This window comes from Chamaea fasciata, unplaced genomic scaffold (assembly GCF_029207755.1).
Source record: "Chamaea fasciata isolate MVZ Bird 193981 ecotype frontalis unplaced genomic scaffold, bChaFas1.0.hap1 SCAF_3, whole genome shotgun sequence".
Taxonomy (NCBI): Eukaryota; Metazoa; Chordata; class Aves; order Passeriformes; family Sylviidae; genus Chamaea; species Chamaea fasciata.
In genome coordinates this window covers 108,728,415-108,745,907 of record NW_027094088.1, presented here as the reverse complement: position 1 = coordinate 108,745,907, position 17,493 = coordinate 108,728,415, and the positions used below count along the sequence as shown (strand labels likewise).

Here is a 17,493-nt window from a genome sequence, read left to right as displayed (position 1 = left end):
CTGACCAAACTCAGTTTGGATTAATTCCTTAAATTTGGACTTGATTCCAAACTTCCCCTACTTTGGCTGTTTCATGAAAATTTGGATGACTCTCTACATTGTCTCCACAGAACATAGGGGAGAGGATGCAATCACCAGGGCAGGGGCCATGTGAACACCAGTCAGCACCAGACTAGATGAAGCCATTAAAAAAGATGTGAAGATCTAAGAAGTTACTAATTCCCCATTTGTGAGAGTACCACCCACAGTGAATTTCAGAAGTGGCTAAGCACCTAATCCCCTTGGCAACTTGTCCTCTGGGAAGCATCATTAAATAACTAAATAGTTTTGCTGATAACAGCTAATGGGTGGGATTAATCTTCCCTGAAGTGAGTAAAATTAAAGAAATAGGTTTGGATTAAAGACTCCGAGAGTTTCCTCTCCGTTCAGCGGAGTTTTCTCTTCTACACTTGGTTTTGATGACCCCGAACTGAGCTGTGGGGAGAACTTTTCCTGAAGTGTCTAATCACACCCTTGCATTGTCTTGGTAATGTCAGGGTGGAGGATTCAATATTACAACACCAAGTAGAGCCAGGCCTGGGTATGTGGCTCTGTGCTACTTTTGAAATTTCTACCTCTAACTGCTTCCCCACCCTGCAGACTTTCAGTAGGAACTTAGAGATCTCAAATGCGACCAGATCTGAGAGAGGAGTCCTGTCATCAGCTTATCTATCCATGCAACAGCTGAAATGCCTGAACTCCTGGCAACCATTTTTCTGGACAGTGGAATCACCAAGCACAAAGGCACCAGAAGCATATTGCCCTCATTGGGATATATTTAATATAACCTCGAATTCCAAGAAATTCTACCCATGCATAGATAAAATCCATGGTGGAACCATCTCTCTCAGCCTTCTCTACTTCATTCTGGGCTACTTATACAGCCAAAGACAACTTCTAGTAATCACAGTCCTGCCCTGTCATTCCACCAACAGTAAACAATAATGTTAATAAAAAAACCTCATGAGCTTTTTGTGATTTTTCTTCTCCCTTCAAAACTAGGATTTTAAACAACTTTACTTAAGAATTCTGAGTTAGAAGCCAGAAAAATAGCAATTTCCAACCTCAAAGCAACCACAGAACACTTAATGAATGTATTACCATCTGTCAAATGCACAGGGTGAGGTTCAATTTAGCTGATGACACCTAATTCACAGTGATGTTCTGTTTTCAGCAGAAGGTTACTTGATGTTGAACAAAGAGATTAACAAATTCTGATATGCACAGAAATACAAATAATGTAACAAAAGTTAATAATTGGCAAAACTGTGCTCTCAGTTACACTGACATAGAAGAGGAGTAACTGCATTGTCAACAAGCCATTCCACATTTACTTCAGTTCAAGCAAGAGCAGACTTTGGCTCTGTTACTCAACCCTTCAAGCAAAAACTTCCTTAAACTATTAATCTGTGCAACTATTTCCAGGGGATGGAGAGAAACCCCTGTGCCTTGAAGTACTTACACCACATCTGAACAAAACATTGGAAAATGTAATGCATGGAGCAATCCTGCAAAGTCAAGCAGAGGGCCAGATGACAAAGGTTCATTAATAGATACTCAGGGTGAAGTTTTGGCCATCCTGAAGCTCATGGAAGTTTTGCTGTTGACTTCAGTGGGATTAGGATTTCTCCAGAAGCTTTTAAAGCCAAAAGAGACTATTTTGATCAGTTAATCTGACCCCTGAAATAATACCGGCCATAAAACTTCCAGCGTCATTGGTCGTTTCCACCTCTGTTTTCTGTGGGTCAAATAAGGCTGTAGCAAAATGGAAAGTAACTAGAAAGTAGTAAAAGAAAAAACGGTTTGGAAAAAGTAAAACTGATTCAGACTGCCCACACCCACAGCATTTGAAGAGGTCAGACGAGGACTCTTTTTCCCCTTCCTTGAACTCCAAATATTTCCTTCCTTGTTTAATGTTGGGACAAGGAGAAACAGCAAAGCAGACAAAGCACATAAACACCAATCTCTGTGGCCTGAACAAGCCACTGGAAGGCAAATCATTCCATCCTAAAATAGTAGCCTAGGAAAAGCTGAATTACCTCCAGAGAAGCCTCAATCTCGCTTTCTCTATCTCTCTCACTCTCTCTCATAGGCAGACTGGTTGCCTAAATTTAAAATAGCTAAAATGAGGTGAGATGACTCCTTTTTTATGTGCTTGTGTAGAACCTCTTGCAGTGTAAGGATTTCACTTGATAATTATTATGGAAAGAGATTCAAAGCATAGAGGGCACAATCAGACTACTAAGAACAATAGATTTTAAGCAAATTGAACATAAAAACTATTTGATTTATGTGAAAAGAGAGCAGAAATAGTTATTTTTTTTAAAAACAAACTTTGGGCAAAATAATGCAAGATTTTTAAACAAACATGAAAACAAGAAAGTCATATTTGGGGACAGTTGGTTAAGCCTTGCTTAGACATACAATAATTTTTGCATCACTTTTAAAACATTGGAAATCTTTAAAATTAACATATCATTTCCAAATTAAAAGGAGAAAAACCTTCTGTTTCAAACTGTTTGACAGAAAATACTTTTACTTTCCAAAGTAAGTTATTATTCACAAAATTCCACCAACATTTGCCAATAAATCAGGTTACTCACACCACCCATGGCATTTTTATTAAGTGAACCTTTTTTCACAAAATATTTTCTCCAAGTAAAGAACAAGTATGTGGCCCTCTTTCTAAGTGATTATCCCTGCAACAACAAGGCTTCAGAGTGATCGAAGCCCAGCAACACCTTGTCTTTTGTAGCCATCATCTGAAACTACCTGAGGCTGATCTCGGCACAACTGCAAAGTTCTTAATTGTCAAGCCTAGGCAAGTACAACAAACCATGATCCATGTACAAAAATGAACGATTCCTGCTGCTACCCTGGATCACTGATTGATGTTTTCCCTTTTCACTGCTTTCTTCTGCTGCCCTTCTGTAAAATTTATCCTGTAACACACGCAAATGAACTTGGTGAAATACGCAATGAGGGAAAAGGGGGAACAGTATATAAATATTCACAGTCTCAATCAAACCATCTGAGATTTATTTTTCCTTTAAAAAAACAAACCACCTTTCCTGATCACTTCCAGATTCACAGTTTGATATTATATGAGACCCAATACTGTTTTCTGGTAGGAGAGAGGAACAAGCTAAAAAACAGCAATTTAAGGCAAGAAAATAATATCATTCCACTAGTCTGACAGTCTGATTAAAACCCAAGGATTCATATTTTCACTCTCTTTTTTCTCCATCCTACCCTTTTTTTTTTTTTTTTTTTTTTTTTTTTTTTCAGGCTGGCTCAACGGAGTATTGTAACTTTAATCTGTATAGATTAATCTTCTCCATGGAGGAGCTGGGACTGCAATACACATGACTCTGCACTCCATATTGAACAGTTTATCTTCCCCCTGCGATTTCAATAAAACCCTTGAGATCTGAGTGCTGCCCTGATTTCTTCTGCTCAGCCATTTAAGAGTCAGGTACCTTGCCTGGGCTGGTTCTGTAGGTTCCCTCTCTGCTCAGAGGGACTGAGCATCTCCAGAGGGTAATTCCATCCAACTGCCTGAGACACCTGCTTCAGACCAGTGTGACTCACTGCACACGTGCCCTCCTTGCTGCATGAATTACAGATGAAACCTAAAGGACTAGCTCAGACTAGACACCTCACTTTCAGGGAGGTGAAGTCAGGCGAGATGAATCCTACCCTTTGAATATAATTTCACAGTTGACCCAAGTGATCTAGGATAATACCTCCAATTTTTTATAAAGTTACTTAAATATTAGGGTTTACTCCCCACAGGGCAAACACATTGCCCATTTGAGCACTGCAGCATCCTTTCCAGGCATGTTTCTGCCTCATAAAACCCCCAGGTCTGGGCAGCAAAGGAATGGGAGGTCACTGAGAGAGCCATTGGAAATGGAGAGAATGAAGGCTGTGTGCTCCCATGCATCCAAGGCATTTAGATACCTAACTCTGGGCCAAAGGGAGTTTCTGGGGTGATTCAGCTCTCCCATTAAAGATGTTCCAGTCCAGATAAATAATTCAATATTCGCTGGAAAAGAGACTTATGCATGTTCCCACAGTAAAGGTGAATGCCCACACAGCCATGTGGAAAAGCCGTGATCTGTCTGTCTCTGCCCACTTAATGAATCAACAAATACCTGCTTGTGTACACAGAAGAGAAATTAATTAGTGTCTCTTACTCCTCAACTCAACTTTTTCCTGGTTTGGGGTTGTTTTAGGGGACAGGGGTTCATGTTCATCCTCCAGACAAGTCAGAACTGGAACTTGTAAAGGGGTTTTTTACTCCCAGTCAGTGTTGGGGTGAGCAAACACCAGGAATGGGGTGAGTCACAAAAACTCAGGGGCACACAGGGAAACAGCCACACAATTCGGCATAAATCAGCTTTCAGAGATGGTCTGAGCCAGGCATAAACAGGAACTTATTTTCCATACATGTAGGCACATATATGTTGTTCTGTGTATGTGCAGGGAGAGAAACGGAGGTGCTAAGCTCCAGGAACGCTTCATCCAGAACTCAGAGGAACATGGAGCTGACACAGCTGAGGGATACCCCAAGCACCCTCAGAAACTTGGACACATCAAAAATCTGTTGATTTGCTTATGGGTAAGATTCCCCTTGCCTAACTTCAGCCATCTAATTGTTAGGTAATTAGTCTGACCTAATTGTTCAAGTATCCCTTATAGGTTGCAATGAAAGAAAGGTACCTCCAAAGGAAATTCTCCCAACTTTAGACTCACATTTTAAGAAAAAACAAAATGCCCTTTAGGAATGGATTGTTGCTTCTCTCCATTGATCAGAAATAAACCAGGACTTTTGAATGACTAATATATAACTTTTAGACAGATTTAGGGGAAATGATCCCACCCTTATCATCTCTCTTCCCTTCCCTTCTCACTCCATCTACAGACTGATGATGTTGATTGATTGATTGATTGATTGATTAGAGCTTGACTCAAAAATTTTGGGATATTTTGACAGACATGTCTCAAAACCTCCATAGAAGGAATGAGAAAGACTGAAAGTTCAATTCCCAGCTACCTTTTCTTAAGACAGTGAACACTGATCCAAGGATTAAGAGGTTACATGGATTTAGGAGATTTGAGTCTCTTCTTCTCAAGTTTTTCTGTATGGCCTTGTAAAAATAATTTAAATAATTTGCCTTGCCTTCTATACACAAAATTTAAAAAAAAATACTCTTTGGCCACAAACTTTACATTAATAAAGCAGTAATGCACCAGCTGTGGAAATATGTTTCAGGTTAGAAAGGTTAAACAGTAAACATAAGAAAAAGAAGAGGCATCTTGGTATCTATGTTTGTGACACCATCTGTCCTACTCCCAAATTAAACCTAGCGAAGCAGGTGAATCAGTAACGCCTTAAATAGTAAATTAGACATGTTTTTCAAGCCTCTAGAAAAACGGATTTGACTTGTTTCTATTTTTTTACTGAAAACTCACGTTTCCTCCTTCCCTTTTCTTATTCATTTTTACAATGGAGGCAAGAAATAAATGAAATACTTGTGACATTATCATGAAGAATGCGGTCAGAGCACCTTCAAATGCTGTTTTTTAAGAAGAAAACCAGGTGTTCGAATGACACCAAAGGAAAGCTTCATTCCCAAGTCTCCTAGGAGTCCAAGTGACCCTGAGGGCAGGAAGCAAGTGAATGTAAAACTACTGGTCTACAAGTGCCCCAGGAAGAACAGCACTGAACTTGCTTTTCACAAATCATCATGACCCTGCAGCAGCACGTAAGTGACAAGCATCATTTCTAGGGCACGTCCCCAAGGGCCTAATCCTGACCTCTACCATGTTAGTCTTGTGCAGGTGTCCCTAAAGCAACTGCAGACAAGCAGCAGCTGATTTGCATCAGGAACTTGGAAAAAAAATTCAAATAAATAAAATCAAGCCCGGCAGATTATAAACATACATTATTTATAGCATGAGGTTGTCTCTCTGCTATCTCGATTATTAAGTGTGGTCACTCAGAGTTTTAACTTTTGTTTTACTACTAAAGAGCAAAGAAGACGATTCTGGGACTAACAAAGGAAATCTAACTTCATGAATCCGCATTCAAGTAAGAGTAAAGTGAGATTCCGGTAGCGAGTGCAGCTGGGCTTTAGCAGCAGTGCTGTGGGGACCCCTTGTGTTCCAAGATTTAAGCGAAGAAATTTGTTCCTGTACAGGCTGTTGGTGCTTGAATATTTAAAATCAATTTCTTCCAATTCCAGTCATGTAGAAGAATAAAGTCTGCTTCTGTTTCCACTAGGACAATCGCAATTGCATTCAACTGTTTTCAACTGCGTTATTTAATTCCAGTATCAGTGAAGACACATGAGAGAGAGACAGAGCAATGCCTAGCTGGCAGCACCTGAGGACGAAATTTTAAAGCTATTAAGTTCTCAAATCCCTCAGTTCACTCGGAAAATCTCAGTTTCAAATAGATTTATTTAATACTTTCAGAATTTTCTGTCTTTTGTGTTCAAAAATTGTTACTGAGACACAAAAAGCCGTGAGACTATGAGATTTCCAAATGAGTCACATCTTAATTCTTTCCCATTGTTTCTCTGCTTTTGAGTTGTTTTTGTTTCAAGCCCCTTGAAATGACTTAGGGATCATCGTGGTTATGCCTCAATCTCCCTGAAAGGAACAGAAGCAAAATCAGTTATAATTAAGTCTGAATGTATGAAAATAATCCAAGAATTAGTAGGGAGGTCACATTGCCTATGTTGCAACTGAGCTGCAGTGGCAACTTCCTGGTTGTATGACTATTAAAAACCTGTTTCCCAGTTCTGGTGTTCCCAACTGAAAAAAAGGAAAAAGGCATTGGGAATTCCAGCAAGAGGACAAAGGAGAACAGTAAGACAGTGCTCAAGGACTGGAAAAAAGCCTCAAAGACCAAAGACACTTCAGTGCAACAAGGACACTTCAGTTTCTCCGGCTCTCTGCTCAATCAAACCAAATCCTTTTAAGGATGGAACATGAAAATGTTTGTTCAATGGGCAAAACTCACTGGGATGTGATTTGTAGGAGATGATAGTAAATAACACAAAGATCCTTGTGGCCTCAAAGTCCATGAAATTCAGATTACTTTTTTCTGCAATCAAAAAACCAGGATATTTTTACAAGAATTATTTATCTGATTCCCATTTTGTCACCTCATTTCTAGCATGGTTTTCAAGTTGAAAGTCAGCGACTGAAGATATACATAAGAAAGAAACCTAGCAACATTGATTTTAATTTACATCACATTCTTCTTCTCCCTGTTATTTTATGAAGAACATTTGCATGCATTTAAAAAAAAAAAATATCTGTTTAGCGAAAAAAGGATCCCGGGCCAATTCTTTTCCCTTTGATGTCATCAACAGTTCTGCAAACTGACTTCCAGGAGCCAGTCACTGGGTTTTCTACCATGTGATCGTTTGCAGTAGCTTTATATAAGCCTGTGAACAATCCTGTCAGGACATCAAGACCAGTTGGGTGTTTAAACCTGAACAGGGGGGTTATATAAGATTTGGACACTGAACTGAGCAAGGCCATAACTTCACCTAAGTCCTTGCTGTGGGGAACACACTTAAGATACACTGACGCGATCACAATGAAGGGAGTTAGCCTCCAGGGCAAAACCATAGAGGAATGAAGTTAAAACTCAATTCTAAATAATAATGTAATTTAGGCCTCCCATTCCAGCACCAAGGCGCTTAATTCCTCCCAGGACTGCTGCTGCCAGATTGCTCTAATCCACTTCCAGCTGTGCTACTGCTCCTGTGTGCGAGCATGGGAGCTCGGCCGGGAAACAGAACAAAGCATCCCAGCAAAGCCAGCAGCACTTGGAGGAATATTCAAACACTCAGGGGAAATAATTCCCTCTTAAAGGAGAGTGTCTGCCAACTACTGTACACATTGCAAGTGTTTCACTCTAGGCCTGGCCATGCATATAGGCCCTGACTCAGCAAAGGCTTGAGAAAGTGCCTTAATTTCATCATGTCATTAAGCCTGTGGACTTCAGCATGTTCTATAACTTTAAATTATATAAATACATATTTCTTTTATAAATACATTCTTCCTTTTTTCTCTCTTCCTCCCTATGGTATTCTATGTCTTCAAAGTTGCTTCAGCACAGATGTGTCAGAAAATTGTGTCTGTTAGTAAATTTACTACAAGTATTTACTATCCCCAGAATGGCTGCATCTAAGACTGTTATCCAGGCATACTCTTCTGCCTTGGAGAGCCTGCAGCCTGATCATGTCTGGACTTACAGAAAATGTTCTTTTTGTGTTGTTTTCAAATAGCATTTTTCACGTTTCCATCAGGAAATCTTCATTCCTCAATTAGCAAGGTCTTTGAAGATGGAAAGTTCAGAAATATTCCCTTGTAAGGTACATATTTCTCAGATTAAGGTGATGATGTGTTATCGTTTTAGAAAACTGAGAACCTCTTCCTTTTAATGGCATAACGTTTCAGTTCTCAGTTTAGGCGGGTCAAAAGATATTGGTCCTTAAAGCTGTCACTGGTACCAGACAGAATATTGATGGCTCTGGGCCTCCAGCCAGCAGGATTTTGAGGAGAACTTTCAGAAAGTTATTTCTCAGGAAAACTTATTTTGCAAACTGTTGTTCCTGGGCATTTTAGTCTTTGATTACTGGGCAGAAAGCAGATAAAGCAATCTGGGACAGATGATAAAGGCAACTTGCAGCATTTCTTAACAAGTTAGCACAAAGCTACACCACAGTTTTAGTGGTCTTTATATGTGTGTTTTTATAAGGAGACAGAGTGAACAGTTTTATTAACATATCATGAGTGAGTTATGTGGGTCATCCCAAATGAATGGCAATAAAAGCTTTATATCACACTCACCAACATGTATTTGGTACTTTATGTGCCACAAATGTTGCAGAAAAACTATTTTACATATGTTTTAAAGACTGGGTATTTTTTATATTAGGGCTGGTTTTGTAAAGCTGCCAAGCACTTTAGCTACCATGAGCCCAACATTATTCAGCTCAGGGGGAGTAATAAAAACTTTTTTTAAATGTTCTGAAATAGCTGCTTTTTTTTTTTTTTTTGTGCTTCAAAAGGCCAAAATTAAAGAATCATGGAATCGGCATGGAATCATGGAAAGGCCTGGGTTCTAAGGGACCTTAAAAGTAATTTATTTCCAACCTCCCTGCAAGGGACAAGGACACCTTCCACTAGAAGAACTGTCATCTTGACATGTTCCATCGTGAAGCAAGTAATTTTCTCTAAAACAATCTTAAAAGCTCTTTTCTAGTCCTTCCTGGTTGTATGGCAGAGAAAACTTGGTACTGTCACATCACAGGACAAATTGTGGCTTGTGCTGGGCCTTGGACTGATGTGGAGTTTTTAGTGGAAAATGGAAATTCTTCAACTAAAGAAAAAGAATTAAAAAAAATGTAAAGGCAAGTTGATATACAGACATCACTAACATATTTATGTTTTTATTTATATGGCACCTTGAAAATCTGTTCAAAAATCATAAAGCAATAATGTTGGTCTTAAATGAGAGCCTGATCCAAGATCCTTGTCACCGGAAACTTTCCATCAATACAAGAGCATTCAAACAGATTTTTAAATTTGCCCTGGCAAACTCAAGGATAGCTTTGCCAGGAACTTTTCCGGGCACAGGGTGAAGCCTTTAGGCATGGAACAGGTCAGAAGGACCAAAGACTCAGGAGAAGCCATATCACAGTTACCGTTATAATATGACCCCTTTTGCTGAGAGAAGCCAGGCGGGAAGGAAGTGACTCCCTGCCCTTCCACCATGTGTGGAGATGATTTGGAGACAGATGTCTCACTCTCCTGCTGCTGGAGCCAGACCACACCACGCTTGTCAGCACGTCCCAGGCTGTCCCACCACATTAAGAAGTTCCTACCCCTGGCTCAGGTGCCACAGAGGGTCTGACCATGCAGCTGGTATTACTATGAATGTTCTAAGCTGGGGTTTGGAGTGAACAGATTTTCTGCTTATTACAAGAGGCATGTGATGGCTTCTAGGAAGGATCAGTATGCACAACACAGCCTGTGCACATGCCTGTGCTATGGGGTCTGACACTCTGCTTAACTCCACAGTGTAAAACTGATGTAGGGCAGTTTTAATTCCAGTTCTGTACGTGTGTGTGCATTTCTACTGCACGTGTACATACACAGCCCACTGAGAGAGACATTTCCCACCTCACACACCAAACCACAAAGTGTGATGGAGCTACTGAAAGAGGTGAACGGCATTTAATCACATGTGAGTTAATGATTTAAATGCGCTTTTATTTTTGGCCTCTTGATGTAAATCCAAACCAGACAAGCAGAGTCCTCTGGTCAGACGGCTGGAAATTCCTCTGCACGAAATCATGTTGGTGGTCTCCCAGCTCAGCGCCTTCTGAGGAGCTGTACAGTGAAATATCCTTCCGTACCACTAATGAATGCGCCCACCCACACTGGAGCTGGTGCCCCCTAAGAACTCAATTCAAGAACAACTTTTTAAACTCCTACATGAAATCAAAGGGCTCATTCTATGAGCCAAGAAACTCACAATCTTAGGCGGGACAGTTAATGGGTGGTTACCCCAGGTTGTCCCCTTGGTTTGCAGTACACAGTCTCGCAAGTAAAAATAATAAGCAGGATGCTGACTATGTACACAGCATTCCAATTAATTAGATTTCATCCTCCTCCAATGAATACATAAATTGTTGCCTCCCTGGTGACTGTATAGAGCATGAGTGACTTACTCAGCATCAACCAGAGGAACCAAAGTAAACACACAAGACCTCAGTTTACTTTCCTGTGCTCTGGCAAGACCTCCTTCTCAATATTAAACAATCACTTAGCAACAAAAAACTCTCAAACTGGCCATGAAAACTTGAGCAACAGTGCCCAGGAAATAATTTTTAAGACTACTGCACTGAACCCTCCCAAGGACTCCTGTCCATGTGTGAATGAGCACTTGCCATTTCAGGCACAAGGGGTGAAGCCTGGTGACAACAGCCAGAGACCTGAATAGTCCAGTGGTGCTACTGAGACACAGATCTAATCCCACAATGAGGAGATGACTTCTTCAAACTGGCCTGTTATAAAATTATCAAGTGGCACAGGGGGTGGAAGGAATCAAGTTCTGATTGAACTAGCTTGAAATAATAAATACACACACTTTCTTTTAAACACAGCTTGCCACATCCTGAGAATCTGGAATCAATTCCTTCCCTTTCAAGAAGCTTAAAAGTGGTGGGACTTTGATATGGCATGAGCATGTTTGCTTCTGGGCTTGCAGCCGTCACCAGCCCGTTCCAAAACTTTCAACGTTTTTATATTATAAGACAAAAAAGTTAGGAAAACAAAGATGGAAAAAAAGAATCAGAAATTCAGGGAACTATTAAATCAGGGCAGCTTTGCTGCCAAATACCTTTGGTAAGTAAATGAATCATGATCAATAACATATTGCCACGCAGACTCACAGGAGAAGGTTATCACCTGCTTCTGTGCCAGGCATAAAACATAACGGTGTGTGGCTAATGAAGTACTGCATGAATCCAGAAAAAAAATCACTGTTTTTCTCTGTAATGTTAAAGCATTTTTACTTCAAAGTAAATTTAACTCATCCAGAAAAAACATAACTTTTACCATGAAAACTTTGTCAAAATTGATAGGTTACTATGAAACACTTCTCTTTTGACAATGTTACATTTGTGAGAGGAAACTGTCTTGACAGAAAGGACCCTGTTTTGTTAAGGGGATGTTTCCGCCCTGATTGTAAAGCTGCTTGTGCAAAGCTGCTTTTTACATTCATGTATTTGCCAGCAGAGGGAGTCACAATCTTAGAAACAGACCTACAAATGTATCCTGCATCTGTTCATTCACCTAGGAGGACTCAGACACATACTAAAACAAGGATTTACCAAACTCTTATTGTCCTCATTGACTTTTCCACTATCAGGGGGGGAAAAAAAAAAAATCATTTAGCTATGTAAAGGCTGTGTTAGCACTGCCATCTCAGGACAGGAAATACCACAGTGACACAGCCAGAAGAGGCATCACCTGAAGTGTGACATTTCTCCATGGCCCTGGCCACAAACTCCACTAAGAGGGAGAGTAGCTTGGACTTCCCTTCGGTGAGCATTAGATTCTCATCAATTCTCACATCCAGAACCCTCATGCTGCATAAACATCATTAATTATTCCAACCACTTTGCGTCACTTTTCCGCAGAGATGTAACAGCCCCAGGCTGGGGTGAGAGCTCACGCTGCACACACTACGAGACCTGTCCTAAACCAGTGCCCTACAAGGAGTGGCCACACATAATTACGCCTAAGCCACACTTCTCACAGCCAGAGACAGGCTGATGTCACTAATTCCCGGCCTGATATCCCACATGTTATTGAATTCACTTCTCTGAATCCTGAGTTAAGAGAACATAATTTAAACCACATGATGTTTGGTGCTTTAGTCACCTTGCTGCCCTGTCCCCCCACGCCCCTCCCTGCCCCCCTGCCCACCCCCCACCCCCCCACCCCCGGCCCACCTCTATTGCCAATTAAAAGAAAGGAAAATTATTGTTTATACAATGACCTGAGTCCTATAATCTATTTTTAATTTACTAACAACTCTTCTTCTATTTGTATTTTGATCATGTGCAACCGATGTACCAGTCACTGGTGTGGCTTTTCAGATTACCCCGAGCACTGGAATCAGCTGGAGCCAGAAATGGATATAGAGGATGACTGAGACACATACAGAACACAGTACAGAAACCATTTACTACAACCACAAGCAGCAATCTCTGATGTTTTTGGATCTCACCTGTTCATGTGGAGACAGGGAAAGGGATTTCACCTAAGTAATTTCATTTCATGTTTATAAAATGCCTTTTTTTTTTAAATCACAGATCTATATACAACTACTTCTGATGTTATATAGGAAAAATTAAAATAATAAAATATAATAAATATAATAAATATAAAAATATAATATAATAGATATAATATTACAATCTATAAAAACACAAGTATGAAATTTATTTAACATATAAATAGAATAAACTATAATATTAATACAATATAAAAACTATTTACTTCAATAGAAAGCCTCAAACTGTACTAGGGGAAGGCCATGCTGGACATTAAGAAGAATTTAGTCACTGAAAGGGTTTGCCATGGGCTTTCCAGGGAGGTGGTGGAGTCACCATCACTGGAAGTATTCAAGAAGTGACTGGACGTGGCACTCAGTGCTATGGTTTAATTGACATGGCCATGATCAAAGGCTGGACTTGATGATTTCAAGGTCTTTCATAGCTTTTGGGATTCTGTGATTCTATTCTATTATTTTGAATAATGCAGCAGGACCTGTTGTAAAATGATACACACCAGATCAGGTGATCCCAGATCCCTTTTGAATCAATTTTTTTGAATGTAATTTTACAAAAATTTATGAAATACTAATCAAAAATAAATAGGTTCATTAGGAAATATGTACACAGTGTTGCTCTCCTTTCCTCTGCATACAGTCTATTCACTGCTAAAGAAATTTAACACAACTGCTTTTTGACTAACTCATTCTCCTCCATCTCAATCAGCCTTCAGAGAAACTGCTGTTGTTCAGATGAACTGGACAGAAGTAAGTGGATGAGTAAAACATCCCTGGGATTAGGGAGAAACTATTCTTCCTTAGTCCTTGAAAACTGACAGACAATTACTCTGTTGAAATTGAGGCCTGCACTGACAGTCCCAGGGACCTTACTTCATTGATAGAAAGAACATAGTTATAGATAGAAAGATCCAGCTATTCTGCCCATCTCTGATTTATTCTCCTTGCAATGCAGCACTCCAGCTGTAATAAAATTAAGCTAAAAGCTTTTCTCTACTTTGAAGAGGAAAGTTGAGCATCAGTACATTCAGAGACTGCAGTGTCTGGATGAGACAGGAGCAGGAATCAGGTAACAAAAATAGAATGAGGATGTTTGCAGGGAGCAAAGATTGTGTCTCTCCTAGAGCTTAACAGCTCATCTCTAAAACTTTGGTGTGCTTAATTGTCATTTACAAGAGTGCCAAGAGTTTGTTATGCAGAACTAGAGAAAGCTCTCTTTAATCATACTGCTGCTTCTGAAAATGTGGAGTGTTTTTCAAGGTTAGATTCATTATCTCAGCGTAGTGGACATCACACCTTGAATTTCAGCTCTGCTTATGGCCAGATGCAGACACCTCTAGGACAATTTATTCCTGGCTGGAGATGCCAGCCATTGTGAGCAGGGATTTGTATATTGCAGTCACTGAGAAGAGTTGGAACTGTGCAAGTGAGGCAGCACAGCTGAAGATTTACAGTTGCACAGCAGACCATAAAACTTCCTTGTAAATGGGCAAGATACTTTCATTGTTACGTCTATTTAATCTAACTCTGAATTTATCTTCCTTTTACAACTTCCTATAAAGGTTAGCTGAGCATCCCATTAGCATTAGACAAATAACCCCAAGTTTTTAGCATCACTGAGAAGCAAAGCACTGTAATTATTTCCTTCTATTAGCAACACAAAAATATTACAGAGGAGATTGTTATCTCACATAAATCTTCATTTATCTATTTTTATCTCATGGGTCAGCCCCGGGCAATGAAATATAATTGCACAGATGAAATGTGTGGCAGAGCTGGAACCTGCAAAATCTACTGTTTACTGAATGATACGATATAAGCCCATGGTATTCAACATGCCATAGGTCTCTGTCTGTGAAAGCAGTAATATGAGGGAGGAGGTACACCAGTGAATGACTGCAAATATTCTATTAGGTCATCTCAAGTGACAGGGATGTGTAAATCCACAGCTTTATGGAGCAACTGGAGCTCAGACTCGCTGAAGTCTTGCCTCTCTGAGGGGAAAGGAATGTGGAGAAGAACAGCAATTTTATTAAGACGACAGTGTGGGATGCATATAAATATGAATGGCATCTGGCTTCTGGGGGACTCTTTCTTTTCATAAACAAAGGTGCAGGAAAATCTGGAGCTTACAGAGTGAAATTACATTTCTTAAATTCACTTCTTTTTTTAATTACTTATATGGAATGTGTCGATATAACTCAGTTTATATGAGCAAATTAGCTATAACAGCATAATATAATCATAAGATAAGAGGGCCAAAAACCTGATGGCAGCATCTAATAAAGCATGAGTTACTCTCACAGGTTTGGGTCCAGTCAACACAAACCCTCTAAGCAGTGCCAGGGCAGAAGAGGAGGTAGCACAGGCTACCAGTCTCTTCCAGCAAGTGGTGAGGAATCCTGTTCTGGTGAGGAAACTGGGATACATGGACAGGAGTCATGCTATGGCTGTTGGTAAAGAGGCTACCAAACACTCTGTAACTCTTCTATTTACTACAACAGATGTAGTTAATTCAACTGTGGACACGTGAGTTGAGTCCACCTAATCAACCACCTCAGGCTGATCAGCAGCAGTACCTGATGTCATCTGAACAAATTTTACAATAAAATGAGAGAACGGCAAAATTATTCCACTTCTAAGCACTCAAACTCCTTGGCACATTTGGCAGTAGTCATACTCACCAGCATTATCCTGCTGCTTGGTGTTCTTGATGTATGCAGAAAATTTGGAAAAGATATCGATTCCAGCAGTGTTTGATTCCCGGTGCTTAGCGGCCAATTTGGGGTACCTGAGCAGGCAAAAGCAGTGGGGAGAATAACATCTTGTTACCAGCATCACAAATATAATTTACAAGAGAGAAAAGCCTGCTGTATGAAGAACTGTAATTAACACTCATTATCTCAAGACAACACCTTGGCAAGACCCTCTTAACTGTATCTGTCTGTCAAGGCAGACAGATTGGGATTTACCCAGGGATGGAGTCAAGACAAAGGCAATTGTACTTGTGCTCTGTGTAACCACAATCCAAAATCAGCCTTAAATCAGAAGGAAGCATAAATTTCCAGAAAGGCGCAGGGGAGTTTGGCAGCTAGATCTCTCCATTATGAATGGCACTCATGTCTAATCCTCTACTCTGAAAATCTACTCCAGGATGGAATAGCAAGGTGTGTTAGGATTAGCCAGGTCAAGGAACATAAATGTTCCAGTCTCTGCATTGCTTTTTATAGACTTTTGGTGAAAAGGAATATATTGATTTGAAGGATAGATACAAACTAATGACTCCTACTGACTTCAGTGGTCTTGGAGCAGAGTATAGAAAATTTAAATGCCTGATCTCTTGCCTCAGGACTTGCCTATAGCTGCTGATTCACTTGGAGGTAAAATGCTCCATAAGGAACCAAGCCAAATTTGATGGATTCATAGATTCTAAGGTCCAACTCACAAGCCAGCTATTTCTTTTTTCCATTATCCTTGTATTAAGTCCAAAATGTTTGACTGAGGCATATCTGGTAAATCTAAACCTTTCATTGGTAGCTTTTCATACTGAAAAAATCTGTGCCTTATTTCTAATCTGAATAAGTTTAGTTATAACTTCCAGTTATGGGCTCTTGTCATTTCTTGACTAGAATAATGAGCACTTTTCTGCCTCCAGAGCCCCTCGTCCTCTGTAATCAGTTTCCCTTCCAACCTTCCCAACACACCATAGAGCTCAGAAACCTACAGTTTTTCACTGTTAAATGCTTTTCCTGGCACAGATATTTAGTGTGGCAAATCTCAGCATCTATTCCAAGCTATTTTTAGCTTTGCAAAATGTGGCCACCAGATCCCTACAATTTTTTTCTAGTTCTGGTCTCCTTAATTCTGCATACAAGGGCATCCTGAAATGTGTACAGAGAAAACATTCTGCAGTTATTAGTCACATAAGTAACCTTCACACATGGAAGTCATCTCACTGAAGCCAGCAAGTTTCATAAATAAATATAACTCCTGTAAGTAAAGGTTGTAGGAAGGACTGCTTTTTAGGAACTCTTCTTAGGACATCTTTCATTCCTAGGAAATGGAATATTGACTGAAAAAAAAAATCCAAAGGTCTTACTTTGGAGGTGCAAGAATCTCTTCTAAGAATTCCTCAATCTTGTTAACATCTGTCTTGACTTCTCCATTAAATGTCAGGAAAGGTGGGTGGGTTCCAGGAGCCAGATTGTGCAAGTCAGCTGGCTTTCTGCAACCAGAGAAAAAGTCATGAAATCACTAATCTTTATGGTCGGGTAGTTGTACAGATATTTATAGTTCTGAAAAAATCAGTCTGCCTTTTTTTTTTTTTTTCTCTCCTGTAATTTGTGGTTGGAAGGCTTTGAAACTACCCCAAGCACCCTGTTTAATATAAAAACATTCCACAAGTGAAGGAGAAAAAAAAAAACCAAAAAAACCAACAACTGAACCTGAATCCCAACTATTTTGTTGTGCACCACAGGTTCTCTAGGCCAGATAAAAATCTGATTTAACTTGGAGGGGTCTTTCTATAGTGCAAACACTGTGTCATACACCTATTTTTAATT

At 39.9% G+C, this 17,493-nt stretch overlaps 1 protein-coding gene across 4 annotated transcripts in view; it reads right to left on the bottom strand.

The window, feature by feature from the left end:
* The window catches only part of CLIC5 (chloride intracellular channel 5), an 86,243-nt gene that overhangs the window by 14,940 nt on the left and 53,810 nt on the right, over positions 1-17,493 (bottom strand). For all 4 annotated transcript variants that reach the window (XM_066180059.1, XM_066180061.1, XM_066180060.1 and 1 more), the window contains 2 exons: positions 17,031-17,156; positions 15,616-15,722 (listed from right to left, as the gene is read on the bottom strand). In XM_066180059.1, the coding sequence (XP_066036156.1) occupies positions 15,616-15,722; positions 17,031-17,156 (233 nt within the window). The remainder of the gene's footprint in view (positions 1-15,615; positions 15,723-17,030; positions 17,157-17,493) is intronic.